This window comes from Lagopus leucura, unplaced genomic scaffold (genome assembly GCF_019238085.1).
Source record: "Lagopus leucura isolate 7727_CA_CO unplaced genomic scaffold, USGS_WTPT01 Super-Scaffold_1, whole genome shotgun sequence".
Classification (NCBI taxonomy): Eukaryota; Metazoa; Chordata; class Aves; order Galliformes; family Phasianidae; genus Lagopus; species Lagopus leucura.
Genome location: NW_024962250.1, coordinates 11,774,577 through 11,800,879, shown reverse-complemented (window position 1 = coordinate 11,800,879; position 26,303 = coordinate 11,774,577). Strand labels below are relative to the sequence as shown.

The 26,303-nt window shown below is 37.6% G+C and overlaps 1 protein-coding gene across 5 annotated transcripts in view; it reads left to right on the top strand.

Annotated features, from left to right (window-relative positions):
- RAD51B (RAD51 paralog B) overlaps window positions 1-26,303 on the top strand; it is a 345,355-nt gene that overhangs the window by 10,954 nt on the left and 308,098 nt on the right. For all 5 annotated transcript variants that reach the window (XM_042862237.1, XM_042862246.1, XM_042862214.1 and 2 more), the window contains one exon: window positions 36-219. In XM_042862237.1, the coding sequence (XP_042718171.1) occupies window positions 36-219 (184 nt within the window). The remainder of the gene's footprint in view (window positions 1-35; window positions 220-26,303) is intronic.

Genomic DNA, 26,303 nt, shown 5'->3' with positions numbered 1-26,303 from the left:
GATGGCTTAATTTTTTTTTATTTTTATTTTTTTAGAATTAAGTCTTTAGAAGAAGAAATTATTTCAAAGAAGATTAAACTGATAATAATTGATTCTGTAGCTTCAGTTGTCAGAAAGGAATTTGACACAAAACTCCAAGGCAATCTGGCAGAGAGAAGTAACTTTTTGGCTAGAGGAGCATCACTGTTGAAGTATTTGGCAGAGGAGTTCTCAATACCAGTAAGTTCTTCCTTTTTAAGTTTCTGCTTTATGGTTTCAAATAATAAAATGCAGGAAGAATGGAAATGACAAGATGGTGAAAGATAGGTAAACCTTCTACAAACCTTCAGGCAGGTATCTGCTGAAAAACAGTACTGGAACAGGAAATAACTTGGTGTTGCTTGTATTGCCTTTTTCTCAATATTGACTTTAGTCTTCAAAATAGGCTTTACTGATTGTCTTTCCAGCTGTTGTTTTTCAGTGCTTTGTTGCTCAGTTTTCTTTTTTAATATCATGTTTTATTCTATTGGTATTAAATATCATTTACCCTCATGGTTCCCATCCTTTGCTTCTTCTGCTGAAGCTTATAGAATCTTAAAAGTCCTGATACCCTGAAGTTTTGCAACTGATAATGCATGCCAGCTGATATGGGAAGGAAAGTAACAACTCAACAAATCTGTGTGAATTTGCCCATAAACTGCTATGGAAGGATTTACTGTATCACAGACACACAGTGAGAGGACAGATTAAATCATTAAAGAGCACATTAGAAGATGCAAGCTCCATAAATGTAGGTGTCTTTTTGGGGCTGAGGTTTTTCTCTGTGATGTGATCTGTGGGTAATCGGAAGCAGCAGATGAAATATGATTGAGATTCAGCTGTAGGAAATATCTCCTAGCATAAGTAAACTTCTTGTCAGAGAGAAAGTGTTGAGATCCTGATTTAAACTGGTGAGGTCTCTTCCTTTTGCTGCTTTTGAGAAATATACATGTCAGAGTTGTGGAACTGACTTGGCTGAAGATGAATGGATTTCCTTCTGCCATGTAATTGATAAAGGTCTTTTTGTGGAGAGAATTAAACCCTGCTTAAGTTCCTTTAAGTTCTGATGCAAAAGATAGTGTCCTAGTTAGAACAACTAATGCATATACTGCTTACAAAGCCAGGGAAGATGTGCCACGTTAAGAGTGTACACTTGTGTATTTTGGGAAATAAGATGCAATCCTATGAAAAAGGAGATGGGTTTTATGGGTAGATATTGTTTTTGTCTAATTTTTTCTTTTGGAAACCCCTGTCCTCCTCACCTGCCTACCTCAAAGTGGTAAAGCTGAGCTGGATTGCAGCCTCTTGACGCTTCAGGCTGCTGCTCTGCTTACGTTCAAACAGTGTTATTTACAAAGGTCTTAGAATTGGACAACATTAAGTAGTGTAAGACTGATTTTTATTTCATCCTACATAGAGAGGAAATGAAGGTTGAACATTTTAAAGGTTTCAGTTACATTAAATCTTGTCTGTTTGCTTCAGGACACTTGTAATGACTGGTGTGCTGATTTTCTTTGTTTCCCATTGTGAATGCTCTGGTAAGGAGTCTGGAAATCTTGGCCAAGAGTATGTGCTTCTGACCACAACTATCCTGTATTGTTCTATGAGATGTTTTACCTTTTGAGTAAAATCTTTAAAGTTCTGTGTACTGTTCTAGGAAGGCCTTGGCTCAAGATGGAGGTTACCACAAATGCAGGTCCCTAGGCAGTGCTGAGTATGTGAAAGATGTGAAATGCAACAACAGTGTTATGTATCTGCAAGTGTTTGTACATATGTAGAAGTAAGTCTATCTTGTGCTAACCTCTGCTATTTCAGATCAGGGAGTATGTGAGGTTTGTACTGTAAACAGCTGTGGTGGAAATGTTCTCAGATGTTCTTCCATATCAGGAGGATTATAGATGTAAACTTGAGACTAAAAACATTAGGAAGGGTTGCAAAGTGATTTGGATCATTAATAAATTGGACATGTGAAATATGTGACACTTTATGGTGGTGCTAGTACACCTAAATATTGAGTTGAATGGCAAATAGTTGTCTGAATTGAAGGCTCTGAAAAAGATGTGGAGGTAATAAATGATAGGACTTGAGGTCAATTCTTTAGATTGGTGAAAAATTAAGTAGGTGAGCCAGGGAATCTGAAATGATGACAAATCAGGGTCCATAGACTAGCCTTGAAAAAATTGGGGATTAGGGGAGAGGAATTTCAGTAACGAAGATGTAAGAATCTTAGTTTGTTTAGCTTGGCTAAGTGTTAAGTGTTTGTTTTCTGTAGTTAATATGTACTTGAGAAAATGTATTTAATAGAAAAAACCTTGTCAGCTGACAAAGGTATTCTACAGTTCTGTGGTTGGAAGCTGAATCAAGCAAGTTCAGAGTTCAAGAAAGGGATGTGTTCTTCATAAAATAATTAATCACTGTAATATGTTACTAAACTGAAATAGGTTCTTGTCACTAAGTATTTTTAAGTGGGTTTCCCCCTTCCCCATTTCCTAAAAAAGAAATTGATTTAGAAAGGCTTTGATTTGTGAAACCCTGTACTACCATGTTATGCTGGAATTCAAATGAGTTTTATGTAGTTCTTAATGTTGTAAATGCTCTAGCTAATAATGATTATGTACCCATGTTGGGCACGTGCTGTGTTTCATTAGCAAAAGTCAAGGGCATTCATAGGTTTTACTGAATTCAAAGGGACCTGTTTCATACCCAGGTAGCTTTATGTGTTATGAAGTATTCCAGGAGGGGAAATAAAAACCAAAACATATCTTACTGCCTCAAAACTGATGGTCATCATTCAGTAATTTGTCTGCACTTCTGTTTTTGGTTTTTGAAATAGGAGTTTGGTTGTGAGCGTGCTGAGGAAGGTTATTGTTACTAGTTGTTCCAAAAGCAGACTGTGTTGTTGAGCAACATATAGGCTGCCACTGGGAAGTAATACTTCCCAAGTCCGCTTGAAAATTTTAAATAATCTGTAGCAAATGAAATTCTAATTCACTTCAGAAAGTGAGGAAAAAATATTAAGCATGTTAATTGAAAGGCTTTAGCACTGAACTAAACAAAATGAGAGTATTGTTGAGTGTGAATTTTTGCTTAGTGAGATTTCTTTTTTTAATGCATAGACAGCATAAATTAGTTCTTGAGAAATGAAATATGATGCCCTGTTTCCTGTTTTCATTCCTACTTCTTCTGAACATTGTAGTAAATTTGGTTCCATTCTAGGTGCTTTAAGTGGTGCCAGGATGAGAGGCAGCATGCAAGCAAGGTTTTGAGAGCTGCTGGGCTATTGACAGCCTGCCAGGAAGCTGTGCTGATGACTGAACAGTCACTGAGTCTATTCCCTGTGGGGGTTTATGTAGTGGTGTCCCTTTCCATCCTTCCCTGCTCATTGCAATGACTGAGAACTGTTCAGCCTGGGTTGGTTGAAACAAGTCAGTCAGCCCAAAAGTGATTGCTGGAAACGAAGGAAGACAGTTTGACTGTAAATCAAATAAAAAGCCCCTCTATTTTGAAATCTAGTGAAGATGTAAAGGTATGTGAAAGACTTTTGTTTTAGAGTGTTGTGTATTTGAAGCATTTAGATCTGAATGTTTTCTGTGACAAAAATTCTGGGTTGATGCTGTCTGCCAGATGGCATGTTTAAGCAGCAATCATCAGTCCTATATCTCTAGTTGTTTCCCAAAATCCTTAGCCTTCCTAAAAGGAATGGGAAGCAAAATGTGTTCTGGGTATTACTTCTTTTCTTTTTCTTCCATATTCATAGGAAAATATTTATTCAGGAAAAAATAGGTCGGTGTTCATGCTGTTTGGAGGAAAAAAAAAAAAAAAAAGGTTCCTCCATCTCAGTGAAGAGCTAAAACTGAATAACAGTATGACTAGAATTGCTCCTGAGTTTTAGCTGCTCAGCTCATAAAAGTTATTATAGAATCTGGTCATCCTGTTGTTAGTAGATGACAAAATGTGTGAAGCTGACTAGACATCTGTGTGGAAAAGCACTCCAAAAGCGACACTTGCAAAACTGAACTGCCTTAAGTATTCTTTTAAATGTCAAATTGAGACCAGAGATTAAACTTGTTTTGCAAATCCCTAAGGCTGATCAAAAACTACTGCACTGTCTGTACTTTATTCTTTTGTCTGGGTTTTGTCCTTAGATCCACGAAGAGAAACTGTTATTGTGATAAACATAGTGGCTATCATTACTAGTAGCAAATGTATAATGGTATTTATCTTTATGCTGTTTTTAAGAATATGAAATAGCTTAAGAGGAACAGCTTTCTCTTCTCATTTGGAATTTTACAGTGCAAATGGAAGGCAAACTTCAATTAATCTGTGATGGTTTTTAATTGCTGTGTGAAGTTAACAGTAATGAAGAAGGCCTTTATTTCCACAGGTAGTACTTGGTTCCTTTAGATGCAGCGTGCTCCATCTGAAAACAGTGAAATTATCACTTTATCAGTATTAATAGTGGCAGCAATTAAAGCTGACAGTTTCTTTTGATATTCTCAATTCTCGCACTTCTCATTTCAATACTTCCTGCTCAATCATGTATTTTGTCAACTTCAGACACAAGGTTTTCATTTGGTACGGAAAACTGAATGTTCTGTATGCTTGGTTTTAGCCTGTGAGTTTTTCTTCTCAAAATCAATGCACTGAAATGCACAAACTACTTGACTTCTGCAATGCCTTTTCTGCTGTCTGCTGTTAAGTGTGTTTAAGTGTATCAACTGAGCTTCCTGCAGTAAGGTTTCTCAAGATTTGAAGTGCTTCTGTTGTCAAAGAGAAGTTGGAGCTGTTAACTTTCATTCTTTGTAAGCAGGTATTTCCATTGGGCGCCATCCTTGGTTCTTCTTTGCTTTGGCTGCTTGTATCTCTGCACCTTTATCTCTGTTGTGATAATTGAAACTACTGGTTCATGGAGAGCTAAAGGGATTCCAGAAGGGAAGGTTTCTGGAGAGAAGTTGTTTACCAGTTCGAGAAAAATTGTATTAATGAAATTAATGAACGTTGAGGAAAAATTTATAGAATTAGTTTTCGTGTTGTTGTACGTAACAGTGCTGTATGCAGATGTTTCCAAAGCTGTGGAGATGCATTAGATTTCTAGATTCATTTGTCTGCATCTGGACCATAAGCTGCTGAATTGCAGACTTCGTATTTCTACTTAGCTGTAAAGTGTTCTTTGCATTACGCTGTCAGGACTATGGGAATGTTAATTGGGTTATCTTTGCGAGTTTAAACCTAAAATAAGCAGAACTTTAAAAGCATAAAGAGGTGGCTCTGTTCTGAAGTTTTCAAGAAAGAAATATTTTAAAATAAGTTGCACCACATCAAAACACGGGTTTCTTAAATGAGGAGCTAATCTTATCAGGAGAAAGCCTTCTACAACTGAGTTACTGAAATTTTGCTAGCCATATGTAGGCCAGATGTGGTTCAACCGGTTTTCACTGGTTAGAATTCAGTGAGAAGTATGGATTCTTGTCTTTGAGCTGCTAATGCACATGAGAGTGTCTTGACCCTCAGCTTCCAAGCGTAACTTGTGTTGGTGCCCATATGTGAATACCCCTCCCAGAATGATGCTTAACTGCCGCTTGCAGTGCTGGTAGTTGCTCTGCTGTTTGCTTACTGCAAAATATTGAGGTTTACCCAGTAATGTAATCCTGCTTTCTGTGTGAGGCTGTTTTGTTGTTTGTTTTGCTTTTATGCTTTTATTTCCAGATGAGTAGCTTTGGTAGCTTCATGAAGTCTGTATTTGTTTTTAAGGAGCAGCATGAAAGTTAGAACAGTTTAATTCCTTAGACTGAGAAAGCACTTGTGAATCTGCATTTTTAAATATCCATTAACTTCTGGAAGAAACCTATGTGTTCTTCTGTGACTTTGATAGGGTGAAAATGAAACAATCATGTTTCATGCTGACCATGTTTTGAAAGTTATCTGTAGAATAAATGCTTAGAATTGGGTAGATAATGCAAATAGCATGTTCTGCTGTGTTCTGTATGAATTAAACATTCAACAGCCTCATATGAGTGGCAGGAGAGAATTGTGTTCATGCTAGCTATGCCTTTTGTAACTTCTTTAATACTGATTTAAAACATTCTCTTTGCTATAGAGGAAAATACATAATCTAATTAGTCATGTTACTTCAGTCTGAGTAACAAGTGGTTGTGAAACAAAGCATTTTATATTAAAGTTTCCTTCTCTGTTGTACCTAGCTGAATTTTCATGCCCACAGCTAAGTCTGAGCTTTGTTCTTTTACCAAGTATTGTAGTGTTTCCCCCTGCTTTATTTTTCCCTTGCAAAAGCCTGCTTAAAATAGAACCATCAGTTTCACATATATATTAACCGTTAATCTTTGTAAAATGTGGTTTGGAATGAATTTTAATTTGTTGTGCTTAATTAGGAAAACAAAATGGCTAAAAGCGAATTACAGACTAGAAGTCTTTCTTTAGCTATAACTTAAGAACAGTTCTTGTTGTTGGCATACTGTTCAAATAGTGCACCCCACGGTACTGAGCAAAAAGTAGTTTGGATTAGAAAGGAGTTAATCTGGCTGCAGTGCTGTTACAGTGGCCAAGTTAGATGGTTTTGTTTTCTAGTGTGCCTGTTCAAAAGAAAAAAGTATATATTCTTAGAAGGCACAGTTTTGGTTTAAAATGGTTGTTGGAAATGTAATTATAACTGTCTTCAGTACTGCTGCTATCTGTGTACTCTTTTATACATGTCTGGAGAATATACATTTCTGCAGTTTTGGGCCTGTCAGTCCTTTTGGGCTGTCTACACTCTTAAATGTTCGGTATTGCTGAGAAAAGGAACAAGTAGTAGTAGAGCAGTGTTTCCTGTTCTTGCGAGGTGGTGAAGCACAGAGAAGGCAGTTTTAAATCAGGCTGGGATTAAGATATCTTTTTCTTCTAAAGTAATCCCTCCATTATTTTTTTTCCACTTCATGTTACATGTGACTTTGTTAAAGGTGTAGTTTTCCTCTAAATTTTGCATCTGGTCTGTAATAGCTTAATCTAGGTTATACTACTCTGGTTTTCAAGTAATAGACATATAAGAGATGCTCTGCTACTGAAATAAAATCTACGGTATTTGTTTCTGGCCTGCCATGTTTTTGACAACTTGGAGACTGACAACAACAGTAACTGTGCTGGAGTCCTTCATGCCTTTAATTGGGAGGTCAGTATTTGCCAATATGAATGGTTTTCACTGTTTAAAAGAAAAAAGCCAGAATCTTTAGGCCAATTGCTTGCTTGACACTGCAGAGAAGTACTTCACTTTTGAGTAGTCCATTTAAGTTTTCTAGGAATGTTTCCCTTTGGTTTCACATAAACTAAGTTTTTTGAGGAATATTTGTGTTTGCATAATATGTAAAAGAAGGAATGCTAGTCTCTCAATAGGATAACAGTGCAAGTTCACTAGGTTAGAAGTTGTTGGATAAACCTTACTTATGTAAGCCCAGTGTAGATTAATTAGTGGTTTGGTTTCTAGATATCCTGAGTTTATTTACTTTGTGGTTACTTGGCCCCAGGGCTCCTGTGAGTAAATAGGACCTGCTCTCCAATCATTGCTCTTAAATCAAATTGTGCCAGCCTCCTGAGGTGAGAAGGGATGTGGGATGAGATGAAACAGAGCAATGCACGTGATGTTAAAATTACCAATGTGCTCACTGACCAAAAGTTAAAGTGGTATTTGTTTGAAAACAGTAGCAGATGTCTGATGGGCTCAAGAAGGAAAAAGTTATCTTGGAAATTGTTTGTATGGAACTGGGTGTGCTGCTGGTTTTTCATTAAGAATGTTCTGAAAGCTTCGTGATGCAGTCATGCTGCTGTTAACTAGAGAACATGTCTTCTTAAGCTTCTGCAGAGCTTCCTCACTTTCACTGAAGACTTGGATGGTAATAATGGACAATCAGACCAAACTATTGCAGATAGACATTATATGGTCCTGGGCTGACTTGGAAATAGGAGCATCTAGGCTAATAGGATAGGTTTTTCAGCCTGCACTTTCTCTTCTATTTTTGAGGCTCCTGTGATCTATAAATGGATTTTGCTCTGATTTTCCTCCTCTGTTTTGTGGTTGAATTGGAATCTGTCTCCCGAGTAAGTTCTATGATTTTTCTACAAGAAGACTCCATCTTTTCTATTGAGAATGTGTTTTGCATCACTGCTCATTGTTGAATAATGGAATTCCTTTTTTAACTAAAAAAAATGGGGCAAATCCATTGAAGTATCTGCCAGATTGGTATATACTTGAATTGTCAAAAGTTCACTGTAATCAAACTGAGGGAGACTCATTCCAAATATGGCTTCCACTGAGAATCTACATGATTTTTGTAACTTCTTCAAAACTGGCTTATTAGCTCTCTAAAATGCATAGCAGCATCTCATTTGAGAATGTAGTAGCTTTGTTGTAATATTCTAAGAATACTGTAGTTGGAAGCTTTTGTTAGACAAGCCTGGGAAGTCCAACTTCAGAGTTTTAATTAAAAAGGGATAAATGACATGAATGAGCAGAATGAAATGTTGTGTGTTTGGTTTTTTTTTGTTGGTAGGACTTAAATCTGAATTGTAGTAAGACAAGAGCTCTTTTTCCCTCCCCCAGTACTCTGCTAACTTCTTTGATGCTGTGATTTGGATGAACTGCCTTCTCCCTCTCAGAATGCAAATGACTTTTGTCTTTGGATTCCAGTATTTTCTTTACTTCTGTACTTACCCTTTCTCGTACCTTTGACCTGAGGCAGGGTGTACTTTGCTCTTCAATGATATCCCTGAGGTCTTGACTAAATTCTTGGCAGACTTCAGTGTCATGTTTTTCTATGGTGGGCTGGTTGATAATACATGAACTAATTGCTACTTTTTCATTAAATGAAAACTTATACTACTTACAGAGTAATGCTTACTGCTTAAAGTGGTTTTTTGTAGCTTCATTTTGGTCCACCTTGGGATAATGACGGCTTGCTTATGGATGCAAAAACATACTGGTGCTACAAGTATATTATTTCTCAAGATCCTTAGTTAAAACAAAGCAAGTTCAGATGCTGACAGTCTTGGAAATGCCAAACTAAACGGAATAATGGAATTCCTTTTTTAACTAAAAAAGGAAGGAGGCTTAAGTCTCCACAAATGAAGTATTGTGAACTATTCTAGCAAGCTCTAGTTGGATAATGAGAAGTTTGATGCAGAGTTATGTGTCTGTTTCTCTTTCACTCTTAGTTTTATGCATTGTCAAATGTGTGCTTTTTTCCCCTCAGCACTTACAAGAGACCACAGTGAAAGATAAGCTAGGTATGACATACTGATGTGGCTTTAATGCAATTTTTGCCTTCTGCTGTTGTGTGATTTCCTAAATTGATGTCTTACTCTACAAAGCCTCAAGTCTGCTGGAGAGGTTTTGGAATATGTTTAAGAACTGTTCCCCCTTGTCTTTAGCAAATTCTCTCTGGGAATGGTAGAGAAGCCTGCTGTTTGTTTCTCTTACATTTTCAAACTGAGGACAGTAAAGGCTCTCGTTTGAAAAAGGAATTTACTGGTGTAACATCAGTTTATCAAAAAATGTTTCTGGGGAAAATTTGTGAGGGGAAAAAAAAACAAAACAATTTTCTGAATGTGCATTGTGATAGCATTTCTTGGAGGTTACACAGCAGTTGCCAAAGGCTAATTTGTGTCTGGATTGCTTACTTTACTTATATGGAAGAACTCTGCTGTGGCCTTATTTATCGTGATAGAAACGGTTGTGCCTGGGCAGACTTGGCAGTGAGTACAAAGTTTCTGAGGCGGCCTTGGTACAGAATGTGTGTGCAGAACTAGTATGCTGTGAATTAGAACAGATATGCCTTGTTTTGTTTCTGTTATACCTGTAAAAATGAGGCTATTGCGAGCAGGCAGATGTTGCTGAAGCAGTGCCAAGTCTGCTTCTAATTGTCCTGCTTTCAAGGAGCAGGTTGGCAGTAATAAAGGATGTTGTTACTGGCTGGAGATGCTGTTGTAGGGTTGACAGCAGAACTTATTTCTGGGCTTCCTTTTTCAGTTGGCTGAAGGAATGTGTGGTAGGTAGGAGCTGGCAACAGGTTGAAGCTGCTGCCTGGAAAATTCACTGACCAGCAGCCCTTTTTGAAGCTTCCTCTGGGAAAGGCCAGCAGATAAAAAGCTGCAAGCAAAATATCTGTGGAAGTCACAAAATTGCATGTGGCACACGGGTAACAAGTTAACTGAGCTGGTGTTACGGAAAGTGTAATCCGAAATAAAAAGCCGTCAGCCACTGTCAGGTTAAACAGTGGAAACAAAATGTGCATTTTGTTTCTTGCCTACCTACGTTGTAACTCAGTGAAGTGTTGAGTTTGCAACTGTCTCGCACCTGCTGATGAGCAAAACAAGGGTAGAATGTAGCTGGAAAGTAACCAGGAGGAAAACATTAGTGGATAATTGTTGCACAGGCTGGACAGGCACTGATATAGGCAGAAAGAAGGGGCAGGTGTGTGTGGGTTCTGGCAACTGCTTAGATTTTGATTGTGAAGGTGCACCTTCAGTTAAAAAAAAAAAAAGACTAAAAGTACTGACCAGGTGATTATGAGAACAAGAAAAACATTAGGTGCTTAACAGCATCTTTTTTAGCTTTAGACAGTTTTAGAAAAGATTTTGCTGCATATTATGATGTTTTGTATTTTAGAAGTGAGAACCTAATCCTTATATTGCTGATGTTTTTGGTTTTTTTCATCATTAGGCCAGCTTGCTGGTTTTAGTCTGTGTTCTGGTTTTAAAATACGCTGTAATATGGTGTATTTGGAGTTGTAATGTATCCATGCGTAATGAATTTTAGCTGAGGTCAGAAACCATGCTGAGTAGTAGGTTTTCAAACCACTGTATTTCTCCTTATACTGAAATTCAGCATGAAGTGTATAGCAATCCATAAAATAGCTGGTAAGATTCATGACATGCTTGCATTCTTTCATTATTGATAGTTTCATATCCATTTGTCAGCATGCTATTGCTAAACCATTACCCAAGGTTTTGCAGCTGTTGTTACACAAGTGTGTAAACGTAGTTATTTCCAGCTCCTGTTTTTTGTCTATCGGTAGGAGGAGTCTTTATGGAGAATTTACTAAATTGTGTAAGACTAAGTTCACTTCTAGGCAAAATTCTGTGGTCTTGATTTGAACTTGGTCTGCAGCATTTTCCTCTTGCTTCTCTTGTTTTAATGGCATTCGTTGCAACAGTTGTTTCGAGTACTGGTGTTTTGTTTAATCTTGTTAAAATTCTGCACATAGTTGTAGTTCTGTGTGTTTGTAGTTGTGTTTTTAAGAGCATCCTTGTGAAAATTAGTTGCAGATTTCATCTGAAAGTAAGACCCTTAGAGATGAATCGTCTGTTCTGAGATGAATGGGTGTGCAGATAGTGTGTTTTGGTGTGGTGTTTTTTTGTTTTGTTTTGTTTTTTTTGCTTTTTGCTTCTCCAATCAAAATGTGGGTAAATCCTGTTGGCACTGTTTGAAAATACCTGTGTGGAGTAGGAACCATGTAGAATGCTGCACTACTTGGTGTGTGTGAGACTGAGCAGCTGCTGAATTACAGCAATTACAATTATTTCTCTATTGGTATTGTTTCATACTAGTTACTTGGAAATGCAGATTTCTAGAAGTGTCTGTGTGATGTCCAATATCCCTGTGTGTGTGTGTGCACTTTTAAAACTTCTGTCACATTCCCAAGGCCGCAATTCACAGCTCATGATTCATATCTGTTTTCTCTCCCGTTTTTGGTGCCAGATTAAAAAAATATGTATATATATGTTAAGATAAATGTGAAATTTCTAAATGATTAAGTAAAACTTATGTATGTGTACAAGGTTGTGTGACCAAGAATAGCATTATTTATGCTGATAGAATGTAATGAGATCTTTGCTGTCTTATAAAACGCCGTGCCAGGAGGTAAATTGCATTTTGAATATTTGACTGTCCCATCTGAATTCAGTCCAATTCACTTGCCTCTGACTGGACTACTAACATGTCAAACTTCTCACCAGGTTAATACAGTGGCTGTTAAAATAACAGGCTATGCTTCCATTAACTTCCAAAGTTTAAAGCTTGTTATTTTCATACCTAGACTTAACTGTTGTTGCACATGGTTTGAGTGAAGGTGCACCAGTCCATTACTAGACTTGTAATTCAGATGCCTTAATATTTTATTTTTCTGGTATTCCTCAGTGGGGATTCTGATGTTCAGTGGGCTCATTTGGAAGTATATTTTTTCAGTTACTTTCATACTTTTTTTTTTTTTTAACTTCAGGTGCCCTTATAGTAAAAGAATAAGACAGATACTGCTATTTTTAATATAATCTGAACCTGGCTTCACAGCTAAAGATATAATTGACTAGCAGTAATAGTGATTTGTTTCTCCTCTCGAGAACAATTTGTGCAGAAGACTGTAATGTTTCTACTGCAATTGAGACCTTCCTCTGGATGGTAGAGGTAGGATTTGCATATCAGTAAACATGCTATGAAATTTTGGAATTATGACCCAATTACTGCTTTTTTTGATATGGCCTTGCAAGTGTAAGGAGAAGTTAAACAGTGATCTGTGAATAACTAGGAGAGGAGAGCTTAGCTAGCAATACCATTTTCAAAAGTTAATTTGCTCTTTCTGAAGTACAATCTCTGTAAATGGCAATAGCATGTTTGGAATTAACAGTGCAGCCTGAATGTTAGGTGCTGCTTAAAAGCGGGAAACTGGCTGCAGTAAACTTGTAGAACTTCCTGGAGTTTAGGGCAGAAAACATAAGATCTGAAGCCATCTGCATGTTAAACAGACGTTCTTATGGATTCTCTTGATTGTAACATCTATCTTTAAGTAAGATTGGGTTTTTATAGCTGTAATGTTCCCCAGATGTTGAGAATATCCAAGGAATTGCTGGGTAAGAACAATCAGTCGTGTTACCCCAGTTCTTCAAAGGTTGTGTTTCTGAGCTTTAGAAGTACATGTGAACTCAATGACTGTTATGTTCTTCTGTCAGAAACAATATATGAGATAACAAAATTATGTTTTCACCAATGCCAAGGTTTACAATAATGCATGGACCAGCACAGTCTAGCACCTCAGAATTTTAATTGCCACAGCTTTTTCACTCAGCTTCAATAGGTCTGCCTGCTTGTTCTAGAGTTGTTATAACTGGAGGAGGCAAAGAGAAAGTGAAGAAAGATTGTTAGGGAGTGGCGTGGAAATCTTTTCCTGGCTGTTACCAATTTAATGAATAAAAGGGAGAGTTTTTTCACTAGAAACCTGAGGAGGAACCTGGAAAAGCCTGTCTATCAGTTAATATGATTAAAAAAAAATACTTCTCCCTGTGAAGGCTATGTAGTCTGATTGAGAGTCTTTAGAGTTACTGATGGACAGAGGCATTTGACTTCCATAGCTTCCCTAATAGAAGTGTCATTTAAAAAAAAAAAAAAAAAAATTATTTTAAATTGCATTTTTGTAATATTCTGGAAGATAGCAAATGTTTGTGGGCATTTGCATCCTCTGCATTTGAGTAATCCAGTATGGTATGCTGTGCCAATATGCTGATCATTTAGCATCGATGATGTTAAATCATCAATGATATTCTTTTTCCTTTGGAATCCATTCTTGTGGAGAAGGCTTGTGGAAGTTCTAATGGAAGGATGAGGTCAACAGTGTTTGGTTGTTTGTTTGTTTTGAAAGCACTGGGAAGTAAGAATCTGTGGAGTGGACTTTTGATGGTACTAAAATGAAATCAGAAAGCTACCTCACTTTCCCTTCCTGCATCAAATTTTTAAGCAACTGGAGGTGAAAACCGACACTTAAAAACCTCTCGTTCTTAGCAGTGATCACTATGGTTGTAATGTGTGCTTGGTGTTCCATCTGTTGTATGAAGCAGCTGAGAGGTTTTCTTTCTTTTTCCTTTTGCTTCAGTTTGTACTCCAGGAGCAATTAAAGAAATCTCCAAATTGAGTCCTGTTATGAGGGTGGCTGTTATTTTTTTCCTTCATTGATTTTTTTTTTTTTTTTTTCCTTCTTGCCTCCAGTAAGGTGATAAGAATCTGCTTTTTAAACCTAATGTTTGTTGTATCAGTTACAGCATTAGATCTACTTGTAACATGAGGACTCAGTTGGCCTTGGAAATGGCAAAGAAAGTAGCAGAATAACTTGAACTCCTGTGTTTTACTTGTTGTCTTTTCTTTTTAATTCTTTAATACTACTTTTTGTCTCATCTGTTGAAGGCTGAGGAGCTGTTAGCCAAGTACTTTGCAACAGCAGTCTGAATATGCAGTAAATGTACAGCACTTATTGAATTTTTCAGACTAAGTTTTCTGAAGCAAACAGGATTGTGTTGTCTGAGTTGGTTGGAGTGACAATATGGGTGGCTGACATTCAGACTGCATTAATCAGATTTAAACTCACTGATTTTTTTTATTTTTTTTTGTATTTGTGAGTAAAGGTGAAATTTCATTTTAAACTCTTTGACACTCTTTTCTCCTCTCAAGTATCTATCTGGTCTTTTGAGATGTTTGAGGCTAATCTTATTCTATCATATTCATTTCATTTTTGGTGCTGATGCACGAGCCTTCTGTTGGAATGGTGCAGGGGACTCTGCTGTGGAAGGAACAAATAACCAAGAAGGTTCAGAAGAAAGAGGAGGTATTGATTGAGCCTGTATGTGGAGTACTGCTGCTGAACATCAGGCAGGAGTTTGTTCATCTCTCTAACTGGAATATACTAATTGGACAACAAATGTGTTTTTCAGTGATGTGGATAAAAACTAAACTTAAATGTACTTATTCTTCTCAGATTTGTTTTCTGTGTGAACATAATGGAATGTAAGTATGGCAGGTGATTTACGAACAAATAATTTCATCCATGATCTTTAATTAGACTGAAGAGAGCTGACTATACAAGAGCTGACTTTGAGTAATCGGAACATGAGGACTGAATTAATGCCCTGTGCTGTAAGTTTTTCAGATTTTCTCCATTTGTAGGTCTTTAGAAAACAAACAAACAAAACCAACAAATTATGGCAACGTTTTCAAGAACTGTAAGCAGATTTCATGTTCTTGAGTGATTTTCTTTTTTGCTCATTCCATACAATCTGTATACACGCTTTGGCGATGATGGTGGAATGCGAAGATGAAGAAAGAGCCTGACGAACTTTTAGAAGAGTAATTGCAAGCATTTTTTTGCTTTCTATTCTTTCTGAATTTTGACTATACAGATCTTCTGAAGCGTATGCTGTTATTGTGTTTTCTATTGGTATATTCATTTTTATTGCATTTACCTTAGAATGCGGCTGCAGCATTTTAACTGGGTGCACAGACACTGAACATTTGGTTTACTTTCCTAGCTGTGTTATCTGTTATCCCACCTGGCCCAATTGATTACGCAAAGGAGAAAAGTTTTAATGGAGAGATCCACGAATGAAAGATTGTTTGTGGCAAAAACCATTTGCTCTCTAAATGAAGTACAGTTTTCTTATTCTAACTTCCAGTGTACTGTCCCATAAGTGCTGTGTATATTTTGGACAAAAATAATGGGCTGTGTTTGCACTGTGCCTAATAGAGCTCACTTTTGATGCTAGTTGGCTATTGCTTATGAAAAATTATCAGATAACAAATAGAAGTAATGTGCAATAAACTTCTTATTTATAGCACAAGTTAAATTCCTTACTTCAGAAAACTAGTCAACTTTAGTTGACTTAATTTTAGAAGAACTTCAGTACTTGCTTAGAGTCTAAATATAATAGAGCTTCCATTATCCACTTTTGTTGGACAGACTGCCTTGTTAAAATATGCTCTGAGTTTTTTTTAATTAGTAATTTTTTTCATCATACCAACCTTTGGAATTTCTGTTGACAAAGATGGGAAATGGCTGTACTGTTTTTTTGTTTTTTTTTCTTTCAGCCTTTCTCCCTGAAAGGGAGCAGCCACAAGGTGGTGCCTTTTCATCACTGGAAAGGGAAAAATATTTCATTTTTTAAACGAATTTATGTTGGCTTTGGGCCTGTTACTTGGTAGAAAGGGGAAGCTCAGGTACTGAAGTGACAGTTTTGATCTGCTTTGATCCTTTTCTCCCTGAGTGCGTGGGCACTATTGTGCGGTGTTTTTGCCAGCCTTTAGGATTAAAAACTGTTAGATTGTGATGCTTGAATGTTCAAAACTGGAAGTGAAAGGTAGTGGCTTGTAAATCGGAATCAAACAAAATCATGAAAAGATTGGCCTGAGAATACTGAAGTTGTGTAGGTCAGGGAGGATGTAGGCTGCTGCCGTGTGAAATAAGGCTCAGAACTGCAACAACTTTTACATGTCATGTTTAGGCCACCTTGGTGGGACTGTGCAAGAGCCTGGAAGTGGAAGAAGTGCTTTATGCAAGTCCTACACAGTTCAGGGTAGTGTGGGTAAAGGGTAACTGGCACAGCACCGACGATTCATGTGGTTGTGTCATAGCTGGTCTTTGCAAATGGAATTCAGTTAAAGGGGGAGACAGTTGGAAAATGACCTGAAATATTATTCTTTATTGCTGAATAAGACCTCACAACAGAAGTATATGAAGTCTTCCACATGACCTGTATGTAATTCCCAGCTGTGAGCCCACTGGCAGTGAGTGTGAAATCCAAAACACAGCTGATAGGGGAAAAGGTTGTTGTCAGCCTGGGCTGAGCACTTGAATATTCATAGTGCGGTGCTTTTACAACCACACGCTGAAATACATTACAGTAATTAGCTTTGAGATGTGAGCAGAATGTCCTCCTAGCTTAGTGCCTTTCCACACACAGTGATGATCAGTGCTGAAGGAGAACCAGGTGTGCACCACATTATGCTCATTTTCCTCCAAACTAGCAAGTCCTCGACCTCCCCCCTCCCCCCTTCATACCTCTTTGCCAAATTTCCTGCTGTAAATTGGTATTACAAATTCTTATATGTACCCTATGACCCCTTCAGAATATTTGTGGTATTTTTAAACCCTGCATTGTGTGCATGACACAGTGTTTAGTTTGGAAATGAAGTTTAGTTTAATCGTACATGCTGACTGTGGTATTTATTTTGGAACCAGTAAGTGGGAGGCGCTGTTTTGTGTTTTTATTAGTCTGGATGAATTCTCCCTGTTACTTGATAACCGTGTATAAGCTTGAACTAAAAATTGATGTTCAAAGATGGCATTTGAATGCATACTCTTATCTGCTTTGGGTTAGGATTCTGATGGAAAACTTCTTGGATATCTGTGATTCACTGTGGTGATAGCGATAGTGTCAATTCTGTTTTAGAAGATCACAAATGGTTTCTCTCTGCGCCAGCTGAGCTGTTCTGGAAAGAGCAACATCTGCATTGGAGGAAAGACCTTTGCTGTTTGCCTTGTGCATCTGCTGCAGACAAATGGGGCTGTGTTTGCTGAGGGAGGTTATAGATTTGTGACCCTGGCCTCGTTTCATTTGTATCCCACGTGGCTGCGTTTGCAGCAGAGTTAAGCAGCTATTAGAAACTGATTTTCTGCCTTTCTCCCCCCGCACTGTCCCTATGACTTCCCAGCAAAACTGCTCCCATGGTCTGTAGTTAATAATGCACGTGGTGGTGATTCTGGCCCAAAATCTTATCTGTTGATGAGTGTTGAGGGGTTTGGAGGGGAAAAAAAGAAAAGAAAAAGTAATGAGTTTCCACGAGTCCTCTTTAATAACACGTAATAGAAAAAGAAATTTAACAAAGAACGAAGGAATACCAGCAAATTTTACAGTATTGAGAGGACGCTTCTCTCTTCAATGTTTTTGACTGCTAAAGCACAGCGGTTTTGATGCACAGCTCAGTATGCCGTGAAACAGCAGATGCTGTATGAGAAAGTTGGAGCTGTGTTATGCAACTAACTTCCAAGCGGTATTTTTCCTGTAATTGTTGTCTTGTGATCTTCTGTTAGAAACCTCCCTTCAGGAGGAGTGTTGGAACTCTTTCCTGACTTAACAATGCAATTAAAAGGCAAGATATACTAATTGAGGGTTTTTTTGAGATAGCATGTGTTTTTAATTCCAAACTCCAATGTATCAGAGTAACAGTGTTATTTCCACTACAGTTTTCTGGTGGCTACTGGAAAAGGCTGTTGGTTCTTTTGTTAGCTGTAAGTTTTTCCATGTCTGCTTTCCTTGTTAAAGTAAGCTGGGTTTTATAGAAGCATGACTGACATGAGAAAGAGGCTCGCTTTTGCTTTTACTTAAATTTAACTCTGAAGATCTCCTTTTCGTTGTTATGTTAACTTGGATTGCATGCATCAGAGGTGACTGTGTAGTCTTCTTAGCATAGGATGTGTGCTAATGTTCAAGGAGGACAGTATTTGAAGGCATACTATCAAATTTGTCATAAAATTGATGACTTATTTCTGTATAGTTTTTCTAGTAATAACTTTCATTTGTTGTCTGTAGAAATACTGCACTTGAGTGCAGACACAGTAGATGGCACTTGAGTCATTAGTTTTGCGATGCTGGAAATAAAGCCAAGCTTGGTTATGAACTTAGCTGTTTGTAGAAACAGGCGTATTTTACTGGAAGATGAAAGCAGAAATTTTGAAGCTGTCAGTTACGTAAACATAGAAAACAGTAAAAGAAGCATAGAAAACAGTAAAAGAAGCATCCTTTTTCTTCAATGAAAGCATCTGTTCTCTCAAACTTTTTTAAATAAATGGACAGGACATGATCAGCATGAATCATAAATAAGAAATGACAGATTCCCCTTAAACACATTGCAAATGTTCCTTTTTGGCTTGATAATTCATTATTTACAACATTCTCTAAAAAAGTTCATTTCTTTCTAGTCTTGCTTATGTCATCTGGTCATTTGTGATATGACCATGAGAGCAGGGGAAGGGTAAAACCTGCCAACGCAGTGGAGATTTTCTAACAATATCAACTTATTCAGAGTAGCTTAAGTCCTGCATTCCTTCCTCTGGCAGTGTCTTACAACCAAGGCTAAGAGTGTGTCAGTAGTTCTGCTAATCAAAATGTAAACAAATGCTTGACAGTATTCTGAAGTAGCTGCTTTGTGGTGTTCATACCGTCTGCTGGGATGGTACTACTTGGTCATTTACTTATTCTCAGTGTTTTCTGTGCTGGCCAGCAGCAGGCAGAGGATTGATGGTCCTGTAAGCTAAAGCAGCAGTGCAGACTTGGTAATATCCTGTCAGTATGATTCAGCAATCATGTTTATTGCTGAGTTAAGAAGGTGTAGTTAGACTTGGGTCATGATTCATTCTTTGGCCTTTGTGCTGATGCTCTCCTTTTAATAAGAGCGCAGTTGGACTTCAACCTTGGAACTAGCTTTGCTTATGTTCTCTTCTCTAAGTCATTTTACCACTGTCAATTGCAGATTCGTAGAAATGCTCGAAAGCCAAAACAGGATGTTTACTTGCTAGAGGACAGAGGATTTTAATTTCATTTTGTTCAACTACTTTTTGTAACACAGAGGTATTTATATGTACTTTTGTGATGTTTATGGTATTGCAACTACCTTTGGCGAAGTGTTGCAAATCAAACAGGTGTTACTTGAAATTTTTTGGTCAGTGTAACTTTGTAGGGAGTGCAGGAAGCTTACCCTTGGAACTCACTGTCTCAAGTCAAAGCAAGCCATCTCTCAGTACAGTTTTCTGACTGTTTCTGATTACATAGATATGTACTGGACAGAAAACTTAAACTGAAAGAATTGTTAACTTCATTTGAAGGCTTAAGTGATTGTGAAGAAGTGGGGGTTTGCCTCTTCGAGGTAACTAGCAGTAGGACAAAAGGGAATGGCCTCACGTTGCACCAGAGGAGGTCTAGGTTGGATATCAGGAGAATTTTCTGCTCAGAAGGAGTAGTAAGTCTTGGAGCAGGTTGTGCGGGGAAGCAATGGGCTCACTGTCCCTGGAGGTGTTTAAGGAAAGGGTAGATGTAGGATTTAGGGACATGGTTTAGTGGGCAGTATTGGTGGCAGGAAGACAGTTGGACTAAATGATCTCAAAGATCTTTTACACCCATACTGATTCTATGATTATAATTCCCTGCTCACGTGGTCTTTGTGCTATGATTAGGATATCTCTAGGTACTGTAGGTGCAGCTGTCCCTAATTCAGAATGTTCTCTTCAGGTTAGAGAGTATTGAAGTCCTTCTGGCAGCTAGCTGGTTCTGTTAATGCATTTTTTTTCTTCCGAAAGTCCAGCTTTTTTTCCTCTTTGATTGAGACTCCCCAGCAGGAGGTACCTTTTTGCTTTGCCAGCTGGAGAAAGCCAACATCCATTTACATAGACTATACTGGAACTCGGAGGCATTTCATTTTGGTTCCAGGCAGCCAACCCTTTGCTGCTGCCTTTGGAACAGCTCAGCTGTGGAAGAAGTGAGCTAATCTGGAAATTTGAAAGTGAAGTACTTAGTGAAGCCCTGGGGTTTGCAGTTGAAGTAATTAAGGAGAGGAATTGCACATGCTGTACTTGATTTTTGTTTTAATTAGTGTTCCTTTGATCTCTCAATTTAAATTTGAAGTTTTAAATCATCAACCTGCCCCAGTATTGCTCAACTCTTCTCCTTTTTAGCCTGTAGAGGAGATGTAGAGTCTTGTTTATACTTTGTGTTGTATTTTGTTGCAGGAAGGTTTTGGCTGTCACTCCTGCTTTTTTTTTTTTTTCTTGTTTTACTGGGATTCTTCCCCCCTCTCCCAACCAGACTCTTCTCCATTTTCTCTCCCTGCCTTCCAACCCACTTTCTTTGTCATCAAGCATTTCCACCAACTTTCTATTCAGTTCATGATCCAGCTAAGAATTGTTGTAGCTTTTAGAAATCTGCTTCAGGTGTCCTTGTATTATCTCCTTCACTATGAATCAATCCTACTCTTTGTTCTTTCAAGTGACTTCTCATTTGTTGGAAGAGTTAACTTCTTTGTGGCTGTTGCCATTTGGAATTAGGCTTGCTGCACTTCTCCACCTTGCTGAATACACTCTCTATTTTTCTTTTATTCCAAAAGGCCCTTAAAGTCAACCTTGTTATCTGAACATCTATTTCTGACACTTGAGGCTTATGTTTATTTCACATTGCTTTTGTGATACAGTTTGTATTGTGCATTTGCAAAATATGTGTTGAACTATGTCTAAATCTACAGTGATTATGCTATTGATGAGCCATTTCTGTTTCTGTAGCAGATTTTGGTGGTACACTCTATGTCACTGAGCAGGTTTCTCGGATGGAAAGAAAGAAGCTACCAGCTTGTAAGGAGAATACAATTTAAATTGGTAGCACCAGGCCAACCATCATTTCTTGGAGAAAGGTTGAGGAAAAAATTGATATCAACGGGAAACAAATAAGCCTTTATTTTTTAAAATATTATTGAGAACTCTTTCCTGCCAAAAAGCTGCTGGGCAAATGTGGTACATGGCATAGTAACCTGGCCTATCTACTTTGGAAAAGTAAAATGTTATATTGACATTACTGGTATTTCAGCTTTGTTTCTAGGAGTAGGTTTTTTTCTTTAGTTAATCTAAGCTATGTTACTATGAAATTTCTGTTACCTCTGAGTGCGTACATGCTCTTTTCCATTTTGTAAATAAGCAGAAGATATTTGGAACTTCTGTTACAGCAAAACAAACAAACAAAAGAAATATTTAGGGATAGATGCTGTAGTTGTGATTTGTTTTTGGCAACCATTTTTCTTCAAGACAGTTCTACTGACTTTTCTGGGGCTTTGATCACTGATACAGTTACCCTCTTTTCCCATCTAAACTGCCACATGTATATTTTCCTGCTAGCTTTTAAATGTTCCCTTGTTTGAGGATCCTCTTTTGCCGCAGGCAGTGAGAATCCACAGTGCAGCCACGCCATGGCTGGGGGAGGTGCTGGCTGGAGAATGGAAGGGCTTTCCTGTATGGTAGTGGACTCTGACTACTGCTTACTTTTAAGAGCAGCATTGCAAGGTTGATGTGGGTCTTCTGGCTTTCTTAAATAACATCTGCTTTTCTAATTACGTCTGTCCCACTTTGAATTGACAAATCAGGATGAGAATGTGTAGAATTTTTTTCTGAATGTAGCAGACTCTATCTGTCGTACCTGGCATTTCTCTTGGCTTTGATAATGTAGAGTCTGATACAGTTTTAGTTGCATGAAATCATCATTGTAGCAGTATGCTTGGTTGAAATACGCCAAGTATATTTTTCCCCTTTTTAAATGGTGAAACTGCATGTTCTTATGGCCCTAAGGCAAGCAAGTAAAAACATGATGGTGTGCTTCAGAAGCAACTGTGGAGAGCCATGTTGCTGGCTTGTCATAGGATATTTCAGGCTGTTGCTTCCCAGGGGTTGTCATAGTCTCTACCTGGTAATGCCAGCGAAGCTTTGCTGCTGCTGTCAAAGACTTTCAGTCCTGCAGGTTGTAGGAGAACTAGGAGAGAAGTAATTGAATCTTAGTGGGCTGAGGTTTTCCCCTTACCCGTAGCTGGTAATTTGAAATGCAGATTGTAGTGTGTGTAGCTGGTTGTGATGGTGTCTGAGTTGACTGGGTAAGGATTACAAGAGGAGGAAGACAAGTGGGAAGTCTCCCAGTTTTTCGTTGTGCAACACAGAGCAGAAACTTACTGTATCTTATCTTTTGAATAAAAGCTGGTTAGATGACTATAGTTACTGTCATAAAGCGTAAAAAAAAATACATTTTCTTAAGCCAGAGGTCTTTGGAGGCAGTGCTGAACAAGGAGATAAAATATGTCCGTACTATATTGACTCTATTTTAAAACTTGGAAACAAGAAGTTCGGGCAGTAATCTGATGAACTGTTTCAGCTCTGATAGAGAAAAACAATATTCTTTTCTGCTTTTCCTTTTGCTTTAGGTTGTTGGTTCCGTCACAGAAGGAACTTAAAAATCTCACGCATGCACTCATGCTTTGCACTCCAGAAGCATTCTGTACTGTTTTCTCTCTTGATCTTGCAGTTTGCCACAGGTTTCTCCTCAAGTACTTGAAGTACATTTGCTTTCTTTGAGTAGGGCTTTGATTGTTTGTTACAAGTTTTCTAGAAAAAAAGCAATGAGATGAGAGGCTTGGAAGTGGAACAATAGAGGCTTAAAAGAGGAGCTTTTCAAAGGTTTTCATTTCTGCAAGAAATAAAGATTAACAGTTCTAATCAGTCATAATGTAATACAAGAACTATACAGTTAGTTACAATTAATTTTCACAAAAATACAAATAATTATTTTGAGTACTCTTTAAAAGTCTCTTGCATGCACATTTCTACATGCTAAGCATTAAAAAAACAGAACATGTGAATTAAATGAAATTATTCCAAAATGTGGAAAATGTAGGAAAAAAAGAAGTTTCTGCCAATTTAAACTCAGTGAATTTGATGAGGTACCACATTGTGAATTAAACATATTATCTTCATTGCTTGATTTTACTACAAAATGCAAGATAATGCTTTTCTGATATTGATCTTTTAAATGAAAGTTAAATGGAAGTATTACAACACTGAGTGAGTCAGTTTAATTCCAAGTTTTGAAAAAGCAAAGGTGAGGGACAGTTACAGCTGTTTGTTGTTTTGCCTTAACATCAGATCAAAATAAGCTCAACTCTGAAGAGATCATGGAGGTTTAGGATCCAAATTACAAGGAAGTCTCAGACTATTTGGGTATGATGGTCAAACCAGTCGCTCCCATGCATAAAATATCAATATCTGTTGTATCTCTCATTTAAGTCCATTGCAGAATAAATAAGAAGGAAATAATGTAAAATTGTCATTTAATGAGTAAGCTGTTTTCCCTGTAACCTATCTTTGCTTAATCTTGGAATGCTATTAGCTTGAGTATTCCATAGTACAGGATTTAATGGGAAGGAGCATCTTAAAGTAGAGCTTTCAATAACATGACATGGAATTGTGTGTTTATATCAGCAAAACAGATGTTCTTCGTAAAGGGCATCACATCTTTTGACCTATAATTAGGTTGACAAAGTTTTCTTGTCCTTTCCAAAATAACATCACCTGATAACGTGACCCTGGAGCTTAGGTTGTAGTGATTATGCTTTACATTGAGATTTTTGTTCTATCATAATTTTATTTTACTTTGGGTTTTTCTGTTGCTTTTTTAAGACACTTTCCCTTTTCTGACTTGCTAAGAATGATAGCAGTGTGCTACTCTGTATGACATCGAGCATTTTGCTTTGAAACTAATTACTTTCTTAGTTTAGCTTCCATAGCTTTTCTTAGATCTATGCAAATGAGGTGCCAAGACTATTTAATTTGTGGAGGACACAGCAACTAATTTAAGGAAGCTATAGGGAGGAGGTCATTCACAACTGATAGAACAAACCTATCTGTTCACAGAGCTTTAAACCCACTTCAACTGAATAATTTGAAGGTTGTGAGTATGAAAATGAGAGCTACTTGAGTAGGTATAGTGGGAGAGTTGGTGTGTGGAAGCGGGAATTGCTCATTGGCTCCATTTTCATGGTAGCAAAGCTTCGTGGTGTTTCATGTGCATTTCTTGTGCTTTTTCCCAAACCTGGTTTGCCCCATGCTCCATACTGATAGCACAGTTTTCCACCCTTCGCTTTTGCTGATTTCATTCCCTTTGGAATTAATTCTGTGCTATTTAACAAAATGTATTAGCTTAGATTCTGTGATATACTTTTCCTTCTTAAAGTGGTGTATATCATTAGTGAGGATGTGTTGGTGGGGAATTGGATGTTTAAGTGAGTCTTTAGAAGGGTGATATCTGGGGAAAAGGAGTACTGTTTTTTCCCTTTAATTAAATTCATAGTGTCTTTGAATGGATTTGCTTTGTACTACAACAGTAGGAACACTATTTGCAACAGACAGATTGCACTTATTTTTGTAATAGTGTCAAACCTAGCATGTGTACCTCAGTAAATCTCATTTAAGGAGGAATCTTTCTACTAATGAAACATGCTTCACGAAGTGACAAATATTATTAACTTACTGAAAACAACTGGCAAGAATAAGCAGACTTTCTCCACCAGTTTGGTCTTATATATGGAACGGCTATGCTGTTGCAGTAGTGCAGTCATCTCTGAGTTGAGACAGCAGTCAAATGATGTGGACAAAAATGTGACTGATTTTGGTCATGTCTATTGGTTTCATTAGAAATGCCATGAGGTTTTTCAAGTCTCATGTGAAAGATGACAAATTGAATTAAACTCTGCTTACTTTCATCTGCATTCTGCGCATATTGAAGCTGTGGTTCCAGGATGTTTAAGCATTTGAAACCTAAGGCAGAGAGTTGTTTGTGATTTACTGTAACATTTAATGGAGTGGCAGTGCTTTGCTGTAAATCTAGTTAGACATCAGCTAGTAAATGGAGAAATGGAATGCAAGAAAATGAAAATACTGTTTCATTTTAAAACACTTCTGCTTTTGTTTTCAAATGCAAATGCTGAAGGGAGATTTAAGAACAATAATAAAATGACCCTATATTCCCCCTTCCCCATTTTCACTGAAGAGCAGATCTTTTTAACTAGTTGTCAGGTGCTCTGATCCTTTAATATTCAGCCCAGAAAGACTGGCTGACTGTTGGGAAGGTTTGGGAAGGGAACATAAAAAGGGGGAAAGTAGAGTGAGTGTGGTACAACTTTACTTGTCAGAGATGAAACTATAGGTACTAATGCAGAACTGGGTAAGAATTAAAACTTCAAGGGATGTACGAAAGTTGTGCTGCTTTGAGTAGAAGCTGTTTTCCCTGTAGGCATTTGAATCTGAGTGAGGCTTGTTTTTGTGTAGCTGAAGATTTGATTTCAACATGTCCAGTGGGCTAAACCCTGGAAGTGTTTCATAACAAAGATAACCAGAATATATGGTGTATGGATTCCATATTCATTTGAAGGTGAACCTCAAAGTAAACAACACTGGCTTCCTGAATGTTTAAGTGGTACTCTGCTATGTTTGACTACTGGGTGTTGCAAGGCTGAGAATCTCACGTAGCAGAATGGAATTCATAAAGAATAACAGCAAGTGAAACAGTCCAGTGAGATCTTCTTAGTATACTTTTCTTGTCCTACTTGTGAATTACAAGAAGATTGTAAGTGATCATTGTGTAAGAAAATCTTTGAAATTTAAAATACGTGTTTGGACGCTTTACACAAGTATTTAATCTCTTAAAAATACTGTTCTGTTTGAGACAGAACTTGGTGATAGCCCACATACTTATTTTAATATGAAATACTTTGAAGATTGTAGGAATGGAAAAATGCCTGTCCAACACAAATGTGTGGCCTTGATTCTATATAAAGGTAGGCTATTAAGAAGAAAAATGGGACCATTGCACGGAGTTTTGAAAGGGGAACAGGCTGAAGTATCATGACC